Here is a 25,508-nt window from a genome sequence, read left to right as displayed (position 1 = left end):
AAACCACCGACATTGTGCCATTTTATTATCATGTTACACGTTAAAATAATTAGTGAGTGCCGTCAAATGCGGTGACTAATGAAAACGGAGATTCGTTGACAATTCGACAGTTTTATTTTTTGTTGCGTTGATTTATTTTGCGTAGTTACGTAATTATGCAAAAAATAACGATATTTAGCGTGAAAGTTGTTCGCGACAGTCGTCATTAGTCATCTCATTATACGATGACTTTTCTGCTTTATCCAATTAAAATGCGATTATAAAAAATAAATTATTTTTATTTTCTTCATTCCGCAAATTTACGATATTTACAAAAAACGATTTCGGTATTACATAGTAGTTAATTTAGACATTACGATAAATTAGTTCATTACATTTCAGTCTTGCCATTCAATACAGTTTAACCTCGATCTAGTTGGTACCCACGATCTATAAATAAATTATAAGTAAAACAATCACACCTACGGCCTAGATTACCCACAGATTTCATCAATTAAATGAGCCGATTGTAGGTAACATTGAATTTAACGTTAAAACTGTTTTGAGTGTACAAAAATATCTAATTATTAAAATTGTCTCATTCCAAATAAATTATCGAATAAATTAGGAACATAATAATTGCAAATTTAACATTGACAATATTGAATAATCAAACTATAATTAAAAATTAAATTAATTTAATAAAAGAGTAACAAATGAGGTAATTATTTACCAACAAAATCATGAACAAGTCTTCATTTGCTTGTGAATCAATACATTTCATTGAATATGTTGGTTGATTCTAATATCTCTATCTTACATCCAGTCCCTCTTTTGCAACCAGCATGATTAAAATGCGCATTATAAATAGATCACTATCTAGAGTTGATCTTGTGATGCCTATTTGAACCTACATAATTATATATTACAATATCTCACACTAGTCTAGTCACGCCACCGTATTTTGCCTATTCAAAATACCAAACAAATCAGTCTTTACAACGGCGAAATCAAACTATGATTTCAAGCGCCTCAGTGAGTAATGCACGCTTCTGCTCACAATCTGTACGGGTACACCCACAGATCAGTACGGGTACACTCACAGATCAGTACGGGTACACTCACAGATCTAATTCAATGTCTTAAGGTCACTTAGGAATTAATCTATTCGCCTGCCGCGTGTTCTTGGGCATTGCTATGTGAGGGCTCCGCACTTTGGGCTTCTGCTTCTGAAAAAGAATTACACTTTTGAAATATACAAACCTTATGGAAATAATATTAGTTATAAGAAAATGTTATTATATAAATAAAGAAGTCTGCTGTGCATAGAGCCATCCCCGATTTAGTTTGAAACATTACGTTAAAAGTTATTTTAATATAGGTAATGAGTATTAGGGGTAGTATTCCACCCAATGTCAGTGCGTCTCACCCTCTCATTAACACATTCATTGCCACTAAGTGGGGTTACGCTGTACCCGACAGTCGGGTTCTTGGCCCTGAATGTGTTAAAGCAAAATGTGAGACGCAATACACATTGGACAAAATAAATTATCATAGGTAAAATAAATACCACCCATAGGTATAGTTCGTTTTTTTTAGCATTAGAAAGAACTCCACAGAAGCAAGCGTGCAGTTTTTATCAGGCTCGTTATTTGTTAATAATTATCGAATTATCTAATGTAGCATGGTCAATACATATAATTTACTTCAAATTATTACCGCTAAAAGTGCCGGATTTGGAACCACAAGCTTACTTCTGCGAAGTTCTTTCTAATGCTAAAAAAAACGGACTATAGGTATACCTATTAAAAGAACAGTCACAAAGAGACATAACAGTAACACAGCGAAATCGTGCACAGAAAGCGGTCTAATGAGTTGATTAACTCACCACTACGCTAAACTATTTTTGAAGCAACTGAAACAATGTGAAAGATAGACTCACAACAAAACGTAACATAAACAAAAGTAAGTTAAGTTACATAACACAAAAAGTTAACGATAAGTAGATCATTATTTTTGTTAGTCTTGTTTTGTCTCAATGCGACTAAGAAAAACTGCAACCTTTTTAAAAGACTGAAATAAGTAGCAAAAAACTAAGTAATGTTTTTTCAGCCAGTCTTGGCTTAATGCGGCTAGGCAAGTAGCACTTGAATATAGAACATATAAATTAATTAAAAAACATAAATGCGTCAATGACTAATTGATACTGCAAATTACGTTTCAAAATCAAACAAAATGGATATAAATGTATTGTTAACTTACCAGCGATCGCTCTGTCGACTTTTAACTTGTCCCTGACGATGTAAATGGACGTCAGTAGGAAGAATACTCCTCCGATGACTTCAACGAAACACGTAACGAACAGCGCGTATTGCAACGCTCTGAACTGCACGCTAGTGCTCGGCGACTCTTGTGGCATTGGGCCTAATGATTTTTTCAATGATTCCGATATCTGAAATAAAATAAACTAGCCTTTTAAAGTCATACTGATACCCTTAGACATAGCGGGCGATGTGTTCAAACTGATCTTGACGTGACTTTATTGCATATTTTTAAGAGAATAAGAGCGCGTCAAGGTTAATTTGAACACCTCGCCGCAACTTCTGCTGCTGACTGTATATGTATATGAATATATTTTATTACCTTCAAGTATTTATTACGAACTACTTAAGATCTACAATCACGAACTAAGATTCCAATAAACAATCATAATATAATGTTGTAGCAACCTATTTTAAAGCTCTTATGCGATCCAGACATTTGGCACCACAATATACTTAAGTAAAAATGAATAAAGTTTTGTACGGTACTCTAAAAACCGTAGGATCGTTCAACAGATTTATGTATGTAGGTACATATTCACGGATTCACTGGATACAAGTTTTGAAAAATAATTTAAATCGTGTTGCAATTCTCGTGAACTCTGCAAAACTGTCTTGGAAACCATTTTTGCAGTTAATAATATTATTTTGAGCATTAGAAAATGTAACTTACCACACCGACTAAATAGGGACTGCCCGCATCCCCAAACATGTGTGATATCAGGATCTGGAACGCTTCAGCAGTAGACCGCCGTGGAGGCACCACGACATACTGCAAACATAATGTAACTGTCAATTCCGGACATATTTTAAAGAAATGAAACATACATGTATACCTATTAAACTGTCTAAACTCAGTGGCAGAAACTCAGTAGGCCTGGGCCTGGGACGGCCAGATTATAGAGGCGGCATTATGATGGGTGTTGAGAAAGGGGCGGCTAGTACTTACTACAGGGACTGAGGCCTAGGGCGGTCAAGACTGCAAATCCGCCTCTGACTAAACTAGTTTTACTAACAAAGCCAAACCAATTGCATAATAAAATTAGTATTTCCTTTGTTCATGCATAAGATTTTCAGATCTGATGTAAAAAGTGGGATATATTATTTATACCTAGATCGATCATTCTATGTTATTTAATAAATGACTGCGAAAACGTTATCTTTAAATGTAGCGTGTAGGTAATAATAATTTGCATATTATGTATCACGTATTCTATTCACAAGTTTTGATATCAGCGCCATCTGTGTAACATGGTCAACATTACTAATATCAAACATGCAAAACGCAAGCAAGTTGCGTATGTAGTACTAGCATTAGCCAATAGATGTCACTGTTTTAGAATAAAATGAAATCAGTCCACTCAGCCCTGTTGACTTTTATAGAAAAATATTCCAATGAATATAACTTTCGAAATGATTGATATTGATATCTATCACTAGATTATCACAACCGGGCAACAGTGGGCTGATACGGCTTTTAATGAGTGACTGATTCAATTTTACGCATGCAACCCAAAGCAAATAAACTACAAGTATACATATAGAAACCCGATACATTACACATATTTACTTCATGCACCCATTTACCACGATTCCAACCAAATACTACACTACAAAATCAAAACAACCAAAATGTAATAAGCATCCAAATGTAGCCTTTATTGTAGCAATTGGGCAACTGACACCTGACAATGTCAACAAAGGTCGTCGAATAACATTAAAAGTAGCTACTATCCGCCTTATTTTATAAACGTTTGTCAAATTTAACAAACGGTTGACAATAATTTATCCTTATGACATTTTGAAATGTCTGTATGTTAGAAAGAGAGATAATTTAACAGGAGTTTGTAAGAGTTTAGAATTTTATGAATAAGGGGGTAAAAAATTCGGCCTTAGAGCATATAATAATACTAAATGCTCTTAAGTATTCGGCGGCAGATTAAATGTCAATCCGGACACTGTTTTTTCATTAATTTCATATTTTAATAATCTGGATTGATTTATCGAGGGCCATATGATAGTCAACAGATACTCGTCGGCCTTACCGTTTATCGACACGTCAGGTGACAATCGTCCTATTAGTAAAATAAGGGCATTATTGGTGTCCATCGAGAAGCCAAGCTTACCAGCGACATATCGGCCACTATTGCCCAGTTGAGATTCAAGAAGACCTCGCCGATAAACATGGCGACGAAGGGTCCGTAGAAATAGTGTTCGCAGAGGACGAGGCCGAGGGTCATGGCCGGCGCGGAGAGGAGGAGGCCGACGCCGCAGATGACGGCGTGCGAGCGCGGGTAGCGCTTCACCAGCGCCGCGCCCAGCCACGCGCCCAGCGGCACGCCCAGCAGGCCCGACGTCATCGTGATCCCGCCGAAGATTAGCGACACCCTTCGTGCAATATGGCGAGGTCAACACATGCTGAGGGTACGGGTGGTTACGGCCCCGTAGTGGTAGGTACGTTACTTTTGCGACTTGTTTAGTTTGATAATTGTTGGCTAGATCCGGACCGGACTTATTTAATTTACGATAATAACATTTTTTTAATTGAGATATATTGTCACATTAGATTACATTTTATCGAAATTGACATATTTCTATGATACTTACAGCTTTTGGCCTCAAGACTTTTTTGTAAGTTTTATTAGTCGCAAAAATAATGTACTAAATATTTAACGCGGCTTTTGAACATACTAGTTTAGTCAGTGGCGGATTTGCCCTAAGGCACAGTAGGCCCGGGCCTAGGGCGGCAAGATATTTAGGGGCGGCAAATTGTGACAAAAAATTCGCTGACAAGAAATAACTCAAAATGTAGTCAATATTATGGGTGCCTTGAAAGGGGCGGCTACATGGCCTGGGGCCTAGGGCGGCAAAGACTAGAAAATCCGCCACTGAGTTTAGTATATTGATTATTTGTATTATCAATAAAAATCTTGAAATTTTCTTTGTTCAAAAGCCCTGCAATATCACATTCAAATTTATAGTTTGATAGCATACATGCCACCATCGTGTTTATTAATAAATATTAAAATTGAATTATAAATACATAGTCATATTTATGCTTTAGTCACAATATCATGTGGTGAAAATATACGATCTTATAAATAAAATATAAAAGATTATAATTATTTATAAGCGGCATTCTCTGTAAACAGCGCATGGATGACGATGGGGTCATGAAATAAGAACAGTCGTATTCATTGGAATATGTTTCTTGACGTACTTATAGGCCGGTGGACGATTTCTGCTTTAAATGCTTGCACCATACGAAACTTAGCGCCCGCATGCATATGCAAGTCTATTGGGATTTCTGCTACAATTCATTCATTGTATATATGAAAACGATTTTGCATACTTTTTAACATGGTAAATAGACTTCTAACCACAGTTACTTTTATTAATAGTCATATAAATGGCACAATTAACGCGGTTTCATTAATCATTCGACCGTCAATCGATACGTCATCAACGATTCGACGTCGATAATCAACGATTTCACACAACATTGTAGTGCTTGTGTGAAATTGTCCTGATAGACGAAAAGTAATTTTTCGAGTTACATCTAAAAAGTTTTTGTTACAAGTATGTTTACCAAAAAATACAAAGACGCGGGATCATCCAAAACAACGTATAAAAGTAGCAGAAAACCCCAACTTAAAGTCAGAAAACGCTCACCAATATAATATCGGCCACGATGGACCACGTCAGGTTGAGCGTGATCATGCCGAGGAACATGAGCAGGTAGGCGGTGGCCTCGTGCGCGCTCACGCTGACCAGCGCGAGGTAGACGAGCGGCGCGGAGGCGAGCAGCGCGAACCCGCAGATGAGCGGGTCCGAGTCCTGCGCGCGCGCGCGGAGGCGCTGCGCCAGCGCCGAGCCCAGCGGCACGCCCAGCGCGCCCGCGAACATGCCCACTAGCCCGAACTTGTACGACACGCTGCCGTGCCAAATTATCGATTATAGCAGCGGTCGGCAACAAGCGGGCCGCGGGCCGGATGCGGCCCGCGAACCTCTCACTTACGCCCCGCGAACCTCTCACTTGCGTCCCGCGAGCCCCCCTGGCTATTGTGTATGTAATATTGTCAAACAACAAAGTCTGATAAAGTCACACATATGAACAAAAGTGCGGCCCACGTCGACTTCCTTAACTGCTATGTGGCCCTTGGCTGCTAAAAGGTTGCCGACCGCTGGATTATAGCGTAAGCTAATTGTAGATTATCTAGCTAAGAATGCACCTTTACGTTATCATGTTAAATAGTGTGTGTATTCTCAGCTTTCTTCTACGATTAGCTACCCAGAAGAAATCTCATAAATAGCTTGAATAAAAATTCTACCTGTGTTGTAAAATGTTTGGCCAGTTGGATATTTAACTAAATGTATCACTGAATTGAAGTACTCGAGTAATCTGAAATGGGCGTAGTCAAGCGAAAAAGATCCAACCCATAAAATTGTCGTGAAATGTATGTTTTTCTTTGTTTTCCACAAAAGATTTTATTTATGACGAATTTTTTTAACTGATTCCTTTCCCCACTGCGACTGAATTTAGTCTGTAGGTATTCGTACGCCAATGGTATCACTGAAACATTTTATATATAATCCTCACCTCTCTAGAGTGATGTCCTGCATGTTCGGTTGCAGAGTGAGCCCTAGATAGATGAACTGCGGGCCCCACCACGCGAGCGCTCCCGTCACGAACGCGACGCACGTGAACGCTAACGTCGACAGCATGAACGACGGGCTGGAATGGCGATAACCACAATTATTACAAAGATTTACCAACTTAATGACAACCCAAGATGTCAATAAAAGTTACAAACAAACCGGTCAAGTGCGAGTCGGACTCGCGTTCCAAGGGTTCCGTACATATGTCTGACTTCAGACTCACGCTTGACTGCACATTTCTAATAGGTTTTCCTGTCATCTATAGGTAAAGTACTATTTTGTGTATTTTTTTTAATTTTAGGCCCAGTAGTTTCAGAGATAAAGGGAGGAGGGGGGGGCGGGGGTCGGACAGACAGATGCAAGAGTGATCCTATAAGGGTTCCGTTTTTTCCTTTTGAGGTACCAGTCCCAGAACCAAAAGCCAACAAACGAAGTGCGACGAAGTAGTTTTATAACGCCTCGATCAAAATTGGACCGTACGTGCGAAACGTATCTACTAATAAAAATACCTTGCTATATTTATATACCATATTTATGTCCTGTGCGACTACGAACTACCTACACCAATTTAATTATTGTCCATTACGAGATTCAATAGCAATTTTATATAATTGACATTGTGAGGGTCAAAGTGATCCAATTCAATTTATCGGACTGTTCACCCACACCTTTAATTGTAACATTTAATATTGACAATTAAAACAAAGGCTAAGGGGAGTAAGGGGTTATTCTTACGTACTTCTGAAGCCATAGGTAATTGACTCGTCAGATAATCTATTTTAAGTAAGCTTTTGCTATATTAACATGGTCAGGCGTGTCTCACTCCGCGATTTCGTCGCTTTGCTACAGGTAGCTGAAAGTACATCCGTTCGGCCCCAATTTTGGGGTTTGCCATAAGCCGCGCGTGGCGCTGTCGCCACCTAGCGGTCATATCTGTGCTGATCGTAACAGACGCGTTTTGTTAGAGAATGAGTCTTCTGTACTTAGTGACACATAGCAGCAATTTTTTGTCAACTTTCCGCCCACGTTAGCATAGCGGTATCAGTCATAACTCGTAGCGCTACAGTGAGGTCAGCGAGGTATTTTTTCGTAGATCCAAAAAGATTTGAACGTGGACGTTCTTTCACTTAGCATATTGTAGGTCGAGTCATCTGGCCATTCGTAAACGTGACTAATTAGTAATTATTTTCGGTGGTTTTGCTTAATCATAAACCTATGTCTGAACGACTACTTAAACGCTATTCGGAGTCTGAACCTGTGATGTTCATCTATAGGTGCAGATACTTAATTCCTAACAAGCGAGCGTACTAATACGTCAGCCTTGTCGAATGTGGTTTAAATGTGTTTTCGACCAAGCGATGAGCACCACCGCCACGCCGCAATTATTTATATTCTATTTATTATGTTATACTTACTTCCTAACAAGCGAGCGTATATCAGCCTTGTAGGACGTGGCTTTCATGTGGCTGTCCTCGGCCTGGCCGCGCTCGGGGTCCGTCATGACCCACGCGATGAGCGCCACGGCCACGGCGCCCAGGAACGGCGTCACGCGGAGCCCCCAGCGCCAGTTGTGCGCCGCCGCGCCGGCCACAGACCCCACTATGTAACCGAGGCCGCTGGAATAGAACAAATTTTGTGTAATACATTTTAGAAGAAAATACAAATAAGTACAGTATCACTACACCTTATAAAACTAAGTTTTATAAGGCGTGGCCCCGCCGCGTCTGTCTGTTTATGTGTTTGTATGGATTTTCATGCGGTTTTCACCTATCAATAGAGTGATTCTTGAGGAAGGTTTGGGTGATAATTTGTTAACCCGTACGAAGCCGGGGCGGGCTCGCTAGTAAAATCTAAAAACCTAAGCTAACTTACGAAACGGTTTTATACCGCGTAAACGATTTTGTATGGATAAAATCGCCGCCTTAACGCCGCTTGCTCTAAAAATACACGAGATAACAAGCTTATAATTCTTCCTACTAATAAGTCCACGTCCGTCTGATATGGACTTTTATTTTAGCCTTAGTGATTCGTATTTTTATTTATAGATGTTGTTTCAGAGGGTTAAGGGTTTTTAGTCATAACAAAACTAATATGAAAGGACATTCCGAGTAATAAATAATGTAAATATCGGGTATCGCCAAGTTATCTGGGAATCGAAATAGGTTTCATAAGTACCTAAATAGATTTGTCGGTATTCAAAATGTAACAAAATTTATTAAAAATAATATATGTTTTGTCCTATCGATTAAAATCGGTATCTCATTACATTAGGTAGATTTTTTATTTAATAGTCAGTTTGGGCAAGTGTGCCTTCCCAAAAATACAAAAAGAGGGTAGGTATACCTACTAGTTAGGTAGGCGAATTTCTTTCAGTTAGGTAAGGAAATTGTCCATAGTAAAAATGCCGCTATTGTTATAAGTATAACAATAGCTATAGGTACTATAGTACCTATAGATAGCCTATATTGTTTTTTTGTTTGTGGCGTTAGCATCTACGTCTGGAACAACATTAGTATCGGAACATTCATCAAAATGTGCTAAAAGTGAATCGTGTACGATAATATCAATCTTATTGACATACAGTCCACGTACAAAGCGAGAGCGGCAATCGCCTGGATCTTGGTATGCTATCTCCATACTTGGCACGGATTGGCGAATGCCCGCCCTTATCATCGTACGACCACGGCAAGGGCAAAGCAAACATCGCCAAACTGAAGATAACATAAACAAATATAAATAGAGCTCGCGTAGCAACGGATATGTTTTGTCTACCTATATATACCTTTATATTCTGAATCGATATCCGTCCGGTATTCGGTTTTTATATTACAACCCCAACACCCTACGAGAACATTCCCAACTGTCTTTAGAACTAATTAATTATAGTCTATATCTATAAGAACCGGTGCAGAAAGCTTCCTAAGGAATTTTTGGGCGATTCATAATATACGGCGATTCATAGTATGTATTATGGATTCCAATTCTAACATAAATTAATCAAACTGTTACTTTCGTTACTTTGACAAAACAGGAGAGGTATGTACCTAAGGTATGTATAGGCGATTATTCCAACCACTTTAAATAAAATAAAAACCTGCAGCTTACATAACGTAATCCTCATAAAACTTTCAAGGAGAAGTAGGTTACGTTCTTTTAATTTAATACCCGTGCGTGGTGTTGAAAGTTGAAAGCATTCATATATAGTTTACCATCTGGCAGAAGAGCTTGTTTGCAACCAGTGGCGGATTTGCCCTATTATCAAGGCCCAGTAGGCCCGGGCCTAGGGAGGCAAATTGTGACAAAAAATTCGCTGATGATAACAAGAAATAACTCCAAAAGCCTCGTTCAAAAAGACCAGATCACAGACCTCCAACAAGATGGGAGGATGACATTAAAAAGATTGCAGGCCCACACTGGAAGAGAGAAGCAGCAAATAGGGCTGCTTGGAGGAGATTTTGGAGAGGCCCAACAGTGGGCGCATACTCGCTGAGGAAGAACTCCAAATGTAGTCAATATGATGGGTGCTGAGAACGGGGCGGCAAAGACTGCAAATCCGCCAATTTGCAACCACCGTCGTATAAAAAAGGTTAGTTTATTTACCTGCCAACGGGTATAGCGTTGTAAGTAGAAGGCCAGCATCTTGGAGCGCACGTTGCCGACGAATAGGTCGCTGATGATGGTCGGAGCGATGGTGGAGTAGGACGGCTCGCCGATACCGGCCAAACCATTCATATTGTAGTTTACCATCTGGCAGAAGAGTTGTTTGCAACCATAGTCGTATAAAAAAGGTTAGTTTATTTACCTGCCAACGGGTATAGCGAAGTAGAAGAAGCTGAAGAAGGCCAGCATCTTGGACCGCACGTTGCCGACGAACAGGTCGCTGATGATGGTCGGAGCGATGGTGGAGTAGGACGGCTCGCCGATACCGGCCAAACCATTCATATTGTAGTTTACCATCTGGCAGAAGAGCTTTGCAACCATCGTCGTATAAAAAATGTATTTACCTGCCAACGGGTATAGCAAAGTAGAAGGCCAGCATCTTGGACCGCACGTTGCCGACAAACAGGTCGCTGATGATGGTCGGAGCGATCGTGGAGTAGGACGCCTCGCCGATACCGACCAAACCATTCATATTGTAGTTTACCATCTGGCAGATGAGCTTTGCAACCATCGTCGTATAAAAAATGTATTTACCTGCCAACGGGTATAGTAAAGTAGAAGGCCAGCATCTTGGACCGCACGTTGCCGACGAACAGGTCGCTGATGATGGTCGGTGCGATCGTGGAGTAGGACGCCTCGCCGATACCGACCAAACCATTCATATTGTAGTTTACCATCTGGCAGAAGAGCTTTGCAAGCTTTGTGCTTTGCTTTGCTTTGCTTTCGTAGGCCACGTCTACGCCTCGGCTAGTCTGTGGCCATGAGTAAGCCCATTCATAATAAAAAAAAAAAAAAAAAAACCATCGTCGTATAAAAAATGTATTTACCTGCCAACGGGTATAGCGAAGTAGAAGAAGGCCAGCATCTTGGACCGCACGTTGCCGACGAACAGGTCGCTGATGATGGTCGGAGCGATGGTGGAGTAGGACGCCTCGCCGATGCCGACCAGGCCGCGGAAGAACGCGAACATGCCGAAATTCTAGAACCGGTAAAGTTTGTGTCAGTATGTATAAGTAGGTAAACTGGCAGCAGCTCATCACAAAATAGTAATAAACTGTGATCATGTTAGTAATTTCAGACTAATTGAAGCGCTGCTAAATTATGAGCTGTTTCGTTTTATCCTAACTGGTTACTAGCCCTAATTCATAGTAAAATATATTCGTGTCGGTTCAAGGTGGGTGTATAACCCACATGCATAATGAACATGTCCACTAAAACCACTTGGTGATGGTAACTACTTGGGAAAACCCCACAAAGTTTAATTTCCTACTGGGCTAACGTGTAGCCGCGCAATTGATATTATTGGTTTCCATTTTCCATCCAGAATCAAAAGCTAAGGACTAAGAACACATTTCCACCACCCACATTGAAGTTTGATCAATCGAATATCTGACCTAGAACTGAAATCTGAAATTATTCTTTAAAAGCATGCCGGATTTTTCCTTAATGTGTGGTAAGGAGGTATTCAGTTAACAAAATATATAACCTATCCTAATTTCATTTCATTTCCTAGATAACTTACCGTGAAGAACGACCCCACGAACGTAGTCAGACTCCATAGCGCAACTCCGCCCGCCATGATCCATCTTCTCGAGTACCGGTCTCCCAGGTACCCGAAGATCGGCGCGAACACCATGTACGCCACCACGAACACCGTCTGCAGGAAGCCGGCCTGGTCATCGCCGATCGCAAATTCTTTCTTCACATCACCTAATACGCCTGTAAAGATAGAAACAAAAATAGGTCAGACTCGTATATCATGCGCAACAATAGCTACAATATGCGACAGCCAAAATGGCTTGATCAAAAGTAAGTGGAGTAAAGTAACGTAAGCTCCTGCAAAGGAGCGGGAAACCTAACACGTGTTTTTTAAGCGTGTCTACTCGTAAAGCAACATACGATTCGTTTCACGACCCCAACAGGTGCATTCGTGCGGAATAAGCCTGCACATAACTACAAGTACAAATGTGTTCTGTCATGCTCGATGTCCAATGCTCATAACAGTCCAATGCTTCCATTAGGGTTGTTTTCCAAAAAATAAACCAAAAGTTTGATGCTTCATTTAGTCCTTTTTCTTGAATCCTGGCCTATTTTTTGTATGTCATACGTGACAAGCTGTCATAAAGTTTTAGTGATGTCACGGTACTTAGGCACGCCCATCGCGTGATATCGTGGGCCGATTTTGGGGCGGTGCCTCTTCCCACTTGGATTAGGTTACTGTAATTTTCATCATCGATAAAACTATATGGGTGACTTTGAAAAATGATCATGTTTTCTGGAGTGAAATTCCTTTATGCGTTTTTTTACTATACATAGGTATTTATAGCTAATATGTATTTATGCCATCGGAGCCATAAATATGCATATCACCAGTGTTTTGCTGCATATTAATTAACTTTTTTTTACATAAATATATTCTCCAACAATAATTTTGACGTAACCTTGCCATTTCAAGACGACTAAATCTCGTAAAACTGCACGAACGAGCCTTGGGGTCTAAAAAAGCATCTATAAACGAAACTTGACCTTGCAAAGTTGATTGGCCGACGCCGAATGGCAGAATGGCGTGGCCGATGCGCCAAACAGACCTAACCGGAACTAGGTAAGGACGAGGTATACATGCGTCAAACTTTTTATAAACTTTTGACTACTAAAAAAACTATTATGTAGGTACAAGTAACGCCAGAGTTTGACCTGGATAGAAAATAAATTGATTGAACTGATTGCAAAGAAAATTGCGAGGTATAAGGCCTTCATAGCATCGTACATATTGTATAGACTTTTTATACAGACTTGTAGAGTAAAACCAACAACTATGGATAGGCGTGGTTTGCAAAACATGGAAATGCCTGATAACACAATGAAATACGGCATATGCTAAGCGATAATACCTATAAAAAGTAGGTTATGTTCGCTAAATCACCACTTTGAAATGATTGATGATCATTATAAAACCGTATTAACTTATTTAATTGTGAGCTTACGCTTAACATATGTCAGTTCTCTTATTTCTAAAAGGATATAGGTACCTATATCATACTTTCATAATCTATGTACTAGTTAACCAAGGTGTCAATATTAATCATTACATTACCACAATGTGTACTTAGAAAGTTGTTAAACCGGTAATTAAATATGAACAATACGAGTAACAGCAATATCATAATGTGATGAATTGTTTAGGTATACATGTATATATGTATTTACCATGTTCCTTCTCATTAAAAAGAAGAAATTATTTTGTATTACACACACGAATGCAGTCGGTTCACTTTTGTTACATTCAACAATCAAAATATTGCGCTTGAACTTTAATATCCTTCGCCATGTCATAAAACGTAATAATATTCCCCGTTTCATCCCGTGGCTATCATGCAGACACTTCAATAAATCATTTCTTTTATTGCCGGGCCCCATTGTTTGCGTCACCTTTATTTGTTGAAGCCCCGTCGATCCTGTACCCGGTCGACGATTCATTTTATTAGTTTGCTCTTATAGTCCTATCTCTGCAGTCCTATTCACAAAACAATTTCTGCTCGATATCGATCCTGTTCCTAGTATAATTCGGCCTATAGATGCGTGACAATGACAAGTAATCGAAGGCCAGACTTAAACTGGACGGCTTGGGTTGGGGCTAGCTAATGCTTTATAAACCACATCAAGAGCTTTTAATAAGATGAAACAATAAAGAACCTCCTGAATCCTGATAGAAGACAAGATATAAGTACCTACGATATTTATTGTGACAATGTGAAACACGTAGAGAAATATTCTTACTTATGGTGTACTCAATCATTAAATATATTGAAATTTAGGTACAATGCAGTATCGTGCAATATGCACAGATTGCACAGTAAATATGTACCTGCTTACGTTCTGTGAACAGGTCAAATGTTAAAACAATAACTACGCAAGACTAATTTATTACAATGACGACAGTAAGAAAATTAATGCATCCTTGAGTTTTTTTCATGAGATGTAAGTACTGTACACCTATATTTTAATTATTTTATTATTCTTTAGTGCAGCTACAGTTACTTGGGCGGAAAAAAATAATTCCTGCCTTTATTCTGATGCAATCAACTTAGTTACTTTGTATTATACACGTAAGTGTTCACAGTTACAGCTGAAAACTGAAAAGCGGGAAGGGGGCGTGTATGGCGCTAGCGCTACGATTAAAAGCGATTGCGTCACTCGGTGGTGTGATGTGCGATGACGTAAGCAGATTTTCACGGTCAGATCACGGTCGGTCGAGTGACGAGCAAGCCTCGATAATTCGAAAGCACAACAATACGTACGTCGTCCTTACTAACGAAGCCTTGAAGAGTTGAAAGGAATGTCCTAACTAAACATATCAACATCAAGTCAACCAGTTTGACTATGCTATACTTCCTACGGATATAAAGGTCAGTTATATTGGTTCTTGTAGCCCTGCGACGTGTTAGCAGCAGGAACAACAATCAGCAGACATCCCAGCTGGTATTCTTAGTCTGACGGACGGTCATTATAAAATGGAAATGTTACTCATGGATTTATTCCACTACTCGAGATAAGAAACAAAACTAATGGCAGAATGAAAAGCTTTTATCCGGGTAACTACTCACGTTGTGATAGTGAAAGCACATCGAAGATAGCATAGCTTCTGCACTTACTAGTTACAAAGATCTATGTAGAAAGTGACTGCTAGCAAACAGATTGGTTTACTGATGAGAAAGTACCGGTTATTAGTAATTGTTTAATATCAACGCTTGGAAAACCGCCATGTCAATGTGACCCAGATAGGAATGTCTGAATAATTAATGTAAAAAGCCGTAAGGCATTCCCAGTCGGTCGGTGAAATTGTAGATGCTCTAATTTTAACTGCCCCTGATATATGAGCGTAAAATGCAATGAGAAACGTTATATTTACGGAACAGGCAAATTACAAATCTTATAATAGTGCGCTACTCTATAAAGGTAAGTGATCTATCATAATTAATAAAATGGTTAATGATATTGACATTTTAAGCTGATAAGATTGTTTTTCATGAGAAGTAACTAACAGCTGATCTTGTTATGTTGAGATATCAAGGTTTGTTTGGTTAATCGTAAAGATGCCTCATTCAAGTCTGACTGTGCTGTGAGTAATCAAATCATAGTTTTGTCGTCATGATAAAATTATCAAGATTTAAAGCGGCCTTCGTTTTGGTGACGGGCGTTCAGTAGCGTGGTACTACATCATCATCAACGTCACTCATTTAGGCCGATTATTACCGTTGTGCGAGCCCAGGCTATCTGAGCGATCGAGATACCAGCAAACTGTGACCTCGAGATCCGTAACACCTTCAGTGAGCGTATACTGGTTATGCAAGTCGCCTGCGCTTGGTAAGCGATAGCGATAGGAATTAAACCCTAGCAGCCAAAACAATCGCGGTGGCAGCACCGTCGCGCCACGCCGGCACGCGCGTACGCAAACTTCGCATCACGCCATCACCGGCGTCCAATCAGCGCCGAGGTGATTTGCCGCACCAGACTCGAAGCGTTGCAGCGCAGCGGCTCGTAACGGAACGGTAACGTGTGGTCATAGTGACGAAACGCATGTTTAATTCGAAATGCCAATATAGACGCTGACCTTCATTAATAAAAGAAAATACAATCGGTCAGCACTTCCCTATTATGACTAACAAATGCAGATCAAAAATATATATAAATATTGGCAACTTACACGAATGTGGGGAGTAAATAGACCTTAACTAGAGGGATGATGGGGATTAATAAAGTGTCAATCACAGACATGTAATGGGATTTGGTATTATCACGGGGGTAATGAAATCGTTTGAAAATGGGAAAGCGCGTTTCATTTCCGGCAATGGGACGGTGTTTGCTGTGGATGACGGGTCGCCCCGGGGGACTAATGGCTAAGGATATCGATTGATCGTAATACAAGGCGATGTTTTGGTTAACGAACACCGTACCATACCTAAACCCATTGACTGCAACCATGGTCTCTTGACGTCAATTCTGTGCAATTAAGAGTTGATATTATAGCCAATAGAAAGTACCTACTGCACGAACGAACAAATATACTTACCTAACGGAAATAACATACATACTTCACGGTTTAAAAATGGAACCATTGAAAGAAACAGTTACCGGCTGAAGATTTTTAACCGGTGTCACAGAATTTGTACAGGTATGCCTCGGAAATCTCGAAGTTTGCGTAGAGTGAGCATCAAATCAGTAGCATGTGTGCATCGGGAAAACATTAAGATAAAAGTCAGATATTTCGTACAGAGTACGTTTACCTGAACTATTGTATTATCTGCCAATTCTAAATCACTCACGACAGCAATGAAAGTCGGCACGTCCATCTAGCTGAATGCAACTAGCACTATTCTGGCGAATCGTGACAGCACGCGTGACTATAACTACTGGGTATTACTGCTAATAAACTGGGAGGGAAAAGTCACAGGAATCTTGACAAGGAAATATATATTTCGCAACACGAACCAGTTAGTAAAAATAACTGGGCGTGGTTCATAATCATAACGTAACCTATAAAAATATTTGTTGACAACAAAAGTTTTATTATTGCTTGCTAAACAATCGCTATCAAGTAAATAAGTAATCAAATCAATACTCGTGTCGGAACTTTTCCAGCGTAACTTTTTTGAATTAATAAATTGATAATGTTATCTAGTATTAATTTTGATAAGTAAATCGTTAGGTACGCGTACATTAGATCTAATCTAGTTCGCAATATTCGCGACTGACTATGCTTTATCAATACAAAAATAATAATAAGGTCTCATTAACCTTGTTGTTACCAATATTGCCAAAAATATCGCCATTGAAATTGTGGTGGTTATAATTATAATACCTAACAATAACATTGCATCAAATAGCTACACTAATTCTTAAACTTGTGTTAGGTGCATTGGACTAAGTACATCATTACCAAGAATGTCACATTTGGTTAGTATTGATTTTCCGAAACATAAAGTTCGTTTACCAAGGATTGCAACTGTGTAACCAATATTTCTGCCGTGGGCCGCGGCATGTTATGTTTGTTGTGTAAGGTGACGCTAACTGCCAATACCAGGAACGTACCTAATGTTCCTTACCAAACACAGACTAGCAAACCAGAATATCTACGATCTTTGACGACACGCATTTTGTTACGAATGTACAGGTCAAACCTATACTGGTTAATTTGAGACGAAGTGGTAGTAGGTAAATGCATAAGTTCATTCATGTCTCTGTGACATGCAGATCCACTTTCACGAACAGCGCGTAGGAGAACATTTCTTTGGAAAATTTCTTCATTACCTTTCGCTGACTGATACGAAATGTCAACTAACTGAAGTGCAGTATTGAAATGAATGATGTTATTTGGCAAACAAGCATAATATTTATCTTCCACTTGGCGACCAGCGGAAACTGTAGCCTATAGACACATCAAAAATGTCCAGAGGCGTAGCACAATTCGTAGGCAATGTTAAACTAAATTTGTCCCCGTCAACGTCACGCATATTTTTTTTAACGTTTCTGTTGGCACATATCCATTACTTTTTTACAGTAACTAACCTACTTAAACGAAAGCAGCATTGCATTCAAATCATAACATGTGAATTTAATACCAACTTAACTCGCTAGGTAGGTAATTAATAGTTTCTAATTAGGTTGCTACTTAAATTAAATTAGTAAAAATTATCGGCATTCGGTACTTTCAGAAGCTTCCTGTTGGAATAACCCGTCGAATATACTTAAATAGGTATAACGTTATTATATTCCTGGTTAGATACCTACGGGTAATATGTATTTAATAACGTATTCTGGATGCAGGCGGTAGTTCCTATATACACAATAAGTAAAAAAGGCAATACAATTAGTTAATTGAACACCCTATAAAGAAAAATATATCTGAATTATGTTGAACTCAACTCAACCCATTCAGGCAGAAAGCTATATTCGTTCAAAATAAAAATAAAAAACAAACTAAAACACCAGCCACTCGCTGACAACACAAACTTTTATTAAAAGTTTTATTATTATAGCCCTCTCAACAGACTTCCGGACTTCGCTTCTTAAAAGGTTATAAAAAACTTTACTAGTCGCTAGTTCTTTCAACTTTCCTTTTCAGTTCAAAACTGTACAGTGAACATTTTGTTAAATGTGTTCAGATTCAGACAATCATTGGGAAACCCATAATGGGTAAAATTGGGTCTGATGGATGATATGTTGTATTTAGTCTTGCTTGGCTTGCAGAAGTTTATAGATATTTGGTTTCCTGTTTTACTTACAGGCGGCATGTTTAAGAGACGAGTTCTTTTTAAAAGTTAACTTGTAATCAGTTTGAAAAATGGCGGGATTGGCCGAAAGTGGTTCGGCGACGTCTAGACGATGGTGTTATCAAAGGAAGGCGCCGTCTGGATGCAAAAACTCCAATGGGGTGAATGTTGCAACCAACGCCCTTTCCATGGGGAAAGTTACCGACGCTAATGTAATTAACATTTATTGATTTAGTTCATTTAGGTTTTTGTTTGAAGTTCTAAACATTAGACTTAATAGTCCTTAAAGTACAATTTGTGTCAAACTACTCCAAAGTAGAATTAATTACATACTTAACAAAATAAATTGCTAAATATCGATCGATAGTTTATAATTACTTGTAACCTCAGAAATTGTACCTATTTGTATTAGGTACCTACATGGATGGATGGAAACAGCTACCCACATTATTTTTTAATTTCATTAGGTATAACCTAACTATTTAAGTAACATAGGTACATGTACCTATAGAATTCCAAGTTGTAATAAATAACTTGCAACACTTAATTCTTCGAAATTTTATCAATGGACTTGCATAAGTAGCATTCGTGGGAATCGTATTGAGCAATTCAAGTGCATAATCTATTTCCATATCTTGTTTCGCTGAACGGATTGAGACTTCGAAACGTACATACCTACACTACAACTACAAAAACAGCGTTTGCTGATGAGGCGATCTTCATTTGATCAACTGTATAATTATATATACTTACTTAGTTTGACGTCATTTAAGTCATTGATAGCAACCAGAGACCTTCATGTACGTACAAGCAGATTGTACAACACCATTTAAATACATGCATACAAGCATGTCGATAATTAGGTAGGCTACTGCAAACTTTCACCGCTTCTTGATATGTGGGTATGCTGCAATAGATGCAACAAATTGTAACATGGCTTGTTTTGCTAGTAACCATTAGACAATGTTTCCTATTAGGGTGCCAAAAAAGTAGAATTTGTTACTTAAAAACTATATTCTGTCCCGTGGGACCCGGATATGTCCTTAAACTACGTCCGAGACCACCGGTGGACGGGCAGCAGCGTCCCTCAAATTCGGTGTACTCGACTGCGATCGCCAACCCGCCTGCCAAGCGTGGCGATTATGGCATTCACCCCCCATAACAAGGGGGAGGCCTATGTTCAGCAGTGGACGTCTTATGGCTGAGATGATGATGATGATGATATTCTGTTCATTATTAGCTTCCGTTCCGTATCTCAGTATTTTCAGTGACTTTATAGCGACTGCTGGTTAACAGAACAAGTTGATGGAAAACGTGCCTAATTAAATCTAAGGAGTCATTTATGTCCGATGTACCTACATATAAAGACATTTTAATAAAATGTGTTATATAAATATGTATATCACTTTGGAAAAAATAATTACCTAGAGCGAATTTAACCCTTGACAAACCGCATGAACCGCACGATAACCACAACCCTTACCCTTACCCTGATGCGGATCTAGATTATACCACTAAGCAAAACAAACTCTACAATCTCTTTGCGCACTGTTTAATGTAACACGTTTATAATATATATAAGTTAGTGTACTTTACACAAAAACCGGTTTGAATGTTATCTTATTTTTTACGACGTTGCTGACTGCAGAATTGCAGTGTGAATTTTGTAGCTTGTAAGGTTACCACAAAATCCTACGGGACTAATGAGATTTTTACCCAAAGATTTTTTTTTTGTACCCAAAGGGTAAAACGGGACCCTATTACTAAGACTTCGCTGTCCGTCCGTCCGTCCGTCCGTCTGTCACCAGGCTGTATCTCACGAACCGTGATAGCTAGACAGTTAAAATTTTCACAGATGATGTATTTCTGTGGCCGCTATAACAACAAATACTAAAAACGGAATAAAATAAAGATTTAAATGGGGCTCCCATACAACAAACGTGATTTTTGACCAAAGTTAAGCAACGTCGGGAGTGGTCAGTACTTGGATGGGTAACCGCTTTTTTTTTGCTTTTTTTGTTTTTGTTTTTTTTTGCATTATGGTACGGAACCCTTCGTGCGCGAGTCCGACTCGCACTTGCCCGGTTTTTTTATTTAGTCTTGTTTCCAGCAGTTCACATTAAGGACGGGTAAGTAGGAATAACCCCGTATATACCTATGTCGTAAGTCTGGTAGACTTTGCTACTGGCGCTACCTACACCTATTCACCTATAGCGTCGGTGGGCATTCTAAAAGGTTAATAACATACTGTTCAGCCATTGTGAAGCAAAAGTTATATAATTATGTTGGTATCATGCAACTAAGTAGTTAAATATGCACACAAAAGCAACGAGAATTAATTACCTTTAAATAAAAATGAAACTTCAGAATTTATCGTTTGTTATTTAGGTCATCTGTTCATCAACCTTATTTTCCGTCCTTTTGCACTTAAAGACTATGGAAACCAACCAGTGGCCACGCTATTATGGAGTTTTTATTATCACTCGAATTGATGTAAATGTTTATTTTTCTATCCAAACAAAAAAAGAAGTACGGATGTATGAAGCCCTTATTGTAGCTACGCCTTTTTTCGTTTGGGCAGCAATTTTATAGATAGAGTATTCTTACGAACTGTTAAGGCCGTTCCCGTACCCAAATGAAATCTACAATCGAGCCTCCCCTGACGCCACCCGTCCCGCCCCTAGATACAATGACGATACAACAGCGCCACGCAAGAAGTAGGGACTTAAATGAACTATATATACTAATATACTATATATATATATATTTTTCCCACGTCTACAAATATCAACTTTTCTTAGAAAAATAGGATAATAATTGGGGTATTTTTACATTTCTGGCTCAGGGAACGGCCTTAACGTTACTTCAGAATGCACACCGTTATGTCGCAATGTTAACTTCTTATCTTATTGATAATTGCGTTAACTTTCCAATAACACTCGAAGACGGTAAATATTGAATATGACCAGGTTGCGATATTATGTCAACGAGGAATGCCAGTGTTGAAGTAAAGTGACCGGTTGCCTTCTGAATCACCTCACAGAAGCCGTATCAAATTACAGAAAACCGAAAATCAATGCTCGTCGAACGAAAGGTACGAATACGTATGTGGTTGCACGCGCGCGTCGACTTACTAATTCGAATTAACATTCTGTGGTTCAACCTTATTGGATTACATGCATTTCTAAGCGACAATCTTTCATTTAATTTGTAAACTAAAAATATCCGCTACAATTGTTTCTTTATTTCCAAGAATAGAAGTAGCGTTTCCATTTAATTCCTTATATTGTAAAATCGTCTTCCGATATTGAGGGCCTTCGTATAAATTGCGAACAAAAACCAACACGCTTAACTGACCATCGGTAAACTTTGTCGCGTTGAAAACTTCTACAAATAGTCAATAACGCGCTGTTGACACAAGTACGAAACCAATCAAGTCTTTTCGCCCTAACTGGTTCCAAAATAAACGTCAACTATATTGCCATTACTTAAACAAGGACACTCGTTTTACTAAGTGGCTATGGTCATTAATAATCGACCAATGCAGCTGGGTTCAGCCAAATGTGCGCCCGTGCCCGCGCAATGCATTTGTCGTTTAACTATGATTAATAGCCAAACGAGGCGGACATTATTGCCCCTTACAGTGTCATATCTAATGCTACAATTAAACCAATTATTAGCCAATAGAGTCGCGCTTGACCCGACCTTTATCATACAACATACGGGTTTGATATGGATCGATAATATTTCCACTACTTCATTAGTACCATCAGCCGTAAAAGTGCATGCTGACTTTATCAATGAATTCATTCACAATTTCTCTATTTTGCAGGTCACCGTACAAACATACAATTGCATACAGTTATTTGATTATTTTCTATATGAAAACTCTATCAGGAAGTCTTAACTAACTATATTAAAACTCCCGTGTGACTCGTGACTCGAACATTCAAAATTATTTTAAGCTCACGTATTATTAGAATAAATGCTCGACATGTTTTAATCCAAATATTCGACAAATACGTGAGTAACCCGTTTAAAATAAATTTCAGGAACTCTTAAAGTTATTCCAATCTAAATCGTTTCAACGCCTAACCGTTATAATTATAAGCAAATAAACTGTTATAAATTTTCGCATTAAAAATAAAATAGAGTTCATTATCTCACACCGCCATTACATGGTCTGTTGGCTTACGTAAGGATTCACAAACAACTGGTCGGAATTTGGAAGTAAATTAATAGTAATCGTAACAAACATAATCGAGTATTACGAGTTTAGTGAATCATAAACTTCCTTTATTACGGCACCAACGTGTTGGCATCGGGTATAGAATCGGTGACAAGAATACACAAGAAATGATTGCATTCAAATACTCCAACGAATTGGATCTTATGTCAACAGGTTGTACGAGTATAATATACCTAGGCGTGTATTGATACTGTCTCATAAGAATCCATCCCATTCAGCATTCTTTTGTTATAAAAACCTATGCGCTCACAATGGATGGACGTGTGAATGAAATGTTTTGACTTGATACTTGGACGTGAACTTTGACGCATCACAGCATAGCAATTTACTAACAAAAGGAAAGCGTGTTGTAATGTGGTAATCATCATCTGGTCATCTACCTACCTCATGAGTTTAAAGTAACTATTAAGGTTCAATGTAATAATTTAATTTGTTCAGTTATTAGTATGATAGATAATTAGATAATCACATATAATAGCGGATGTGCATAGTTCATTAAACGAGCAGTGCATTACCTAATTTAAATTTTTCATTAATTTTTCGAAACAGTTCTAATGATTGCGTTGAAATTTTAGGGCACATAATCTATTTAGGTTTCAAAATTGGGAGACTTCACTTTTAATTGTACTCGCGCATGCAGAAAGCATAAATCGGCTTATAATTGCATAAACACATTTTGTAAATAGATCTGACGTAACTTTAGGTAGGCAAATCTTTGGCAATCATTAATTAAACATTTGAAATCAGTACTCGAAGATAATAATCTCCGCCGTGCAGACCTTAATTAGCTTCAACTGGCTCAAGTGCACTCGAGAGCACTCGGTGCACGGTACCGGAATACAGCTGTAATGCATCAGATCAAAGAGCCACTGTTACCGGCCGCAAGTAAAAGTCCCTTTCATTTATGTACAGTCGGATCTAGTACTTGTACACTTTAGTATTTTTAAACATATTTACTACGTCTTTTTTTTTCATGCTTATAATATATTCATCAATATTTGCTATACTTCGTTTTTTTTAGCATTAGAAATTAGGTAAACAATCTTGATGTGTCTTTTAATTGAAAAACACATTTTAAAAATAAGTTACGGCAATTACGTAACAATTAATAATCTAATACGATCATTTATATTCTCCTGCTTTCATAAGTAATACTTATTGATTTTTAAAAAGCGTTTTTCAATTAAAAGACATGCCAAGATCGCTTACCTTCTTTCAAGTTCTTTCTAATGCTAAAAAAACGAACTATAGTTTGTTTGCTGGTTATAGTGGTTACTCGTACCACTGGTACCGTACATTTTTACAAACATTTCCTGGCCTTAAAGCATTGACGGCTTACCGCGAAAATCGAAATTTCTTTTTCTGCCTCTCTTCGCTCTTGTATATTTGAGTCTAAAAATTGCCTACTCCAGAGCACAGGTAGAGGGGCGTTTAACTAAATTTCTGTGATAGTTTGGCGGCAGGCCTTCTGGTTTAATAGACTCACTGTATTTTGTAACAATTTTTTGTTTGGTTTGCTAGGCAACCAATAATAAGTTTTGCTAAGAATTTTATGGCAAGCTGCTAATTACCTAATTACCTATATTATATCATTCTAATCTTACACGATAACTAGCATTTCACACGCGTTCGCTTTACATATATCACGGATCCCGAATTATCTATCAGTTTATCATGCACATTTTTGCACACCTGTTTTTTTTCTACTTCATTAGGCAGCGTAAGGTGCTATTATCTAATGTGTTGTAATGTAATTATCAATTACAATGATGCGTTGACCGTCATTAAATCATTTCTAAGTATCGTTAACGGTGTCTTTTATCACATGGCATGTCTAGAAGATCTAAAGTGGACGATTGTATTTACGACTGATATACGCACACGTTAGGAACATTATTTACGCTTCGCGGGACATTGCTTAAATCTCTTGCTACGCTCAGGATTCCAAGTTAGAAAACTAAGAATCTGTAACTACAAACTTAAAAGATTTTACGTTCAATCATATACAGTGAAACCTGGTTAATTGGCACCTGGATAAATGGAAAACCTCAATAATTGCAACCAAAAGTCCGGTCCCGGTCCCTTGAGATCAAAAGGCCTCTATAATTGAAATTTTGGAACCTCTATAATTGCAATGTAGATTTTAGTGCTTTTCGTAATTTTGCCTCTATAATTGACCACATCGCAACTTAAGACCTCTATAATTGACACTGTGCTAAAAAAAATCCGTTATTTTTGCTCTTGTTTTTACCTCTATTATTGAAACGAGTCTTGCTTATTACCTCTGTAATTGAAATAATGTAGTTGTATACAGCAGAAACAATATTTTAATAGCAATGATCATTTTATTTATATCTCCATCCAGAATTT

At 38.4% G+C, this 25,508-nt stretch overlaps 2 protein-coding genes across 4 annotated transcripts in view; both read right to left on the bottom strand.

Annotated features, from left to right (window-relative positions):
- Positions 1-257: 257 nt before the first annotated feature.
- LOC134670232 (protein spinster) overlaps positions 258-25,508 on the bottom strand; it is a 46,877-nt gene continuing 21,626 nt past the window's right edge. The window contains exons 2-10 of one of the 3 annotated variants that reach the window (XM_063527952.1): positions 12,142-12,338; positions 11,447-11,598; positions 8,375-8,575; positions 6,901-7,035; positions 5,973-6,234; positions 2,974-3,072; positions 2,242-2,431; positions 1,079-1,208; positions 258-1,034 (exon numbers count right to left, since the gene is read on the bottom strand). In XM_063527952.1, the coding sequence (XP_063384022.1) occupies positions 1,144-1,208; positions 2,242-2,431; positions 2,974-3,072; positions 5,973-6,234; positions 6,901-7,035; positions 8,375-8,575; positions 11,447-11,598; positions 12,142-12,338 (1,301 nt within the window). In that variant the 3' untranslated portion in view covers positions 258-1,034; positions 1,079-1,143. Of the gene's footprint in view, positions 1,209-1,867; positions 1,895-2,241; positions 2,432-2,973; positions 3,073-4,426; positions 4,689-5,972; positions 6,235-6,900; positions 7,036-8,374; positions 8,576-11,446; positions 11,599-12,141; positions 12,339-25,508 lie in introns of all 3 variants that reach the window. The other 2 variants (XM_063527953.1, XM_063527951.1) reach the window with 2 other exon arrangements.
- LOC134670228 (uncharacterized) overlaps positions 4,729-25,508 on the bottom strand; it is a 122,206-nt gene continuing 101,426 nt past the window's right edge. The window contains exon 14 of the transcript XR_010099033.1: positions 4,729-4,740. The gene's annotated coding sequence lies outside the window, so the exon portion shown is untranslated. The remainder of the gene's footprint in view (positions 4,741-25,508) is intronic.

Source organism: Cydia fagiglandana, chromosome 13, assembly GCF_963556715.1.
Source record: "Cydia fagiglandana chromosome 13, ilCydFagi1.1, whole genome shotgun sequence".
NCBI classification, from domain to species: Eukaryota; Metazoa; Arthropoda; class Insecta; order Lepidoptera; family Tortricidae; genus Cydia; species Cydia fagiglandana.
This window is presented reverse-complemented; position numbering and strand designations above follow the sequence as displayed.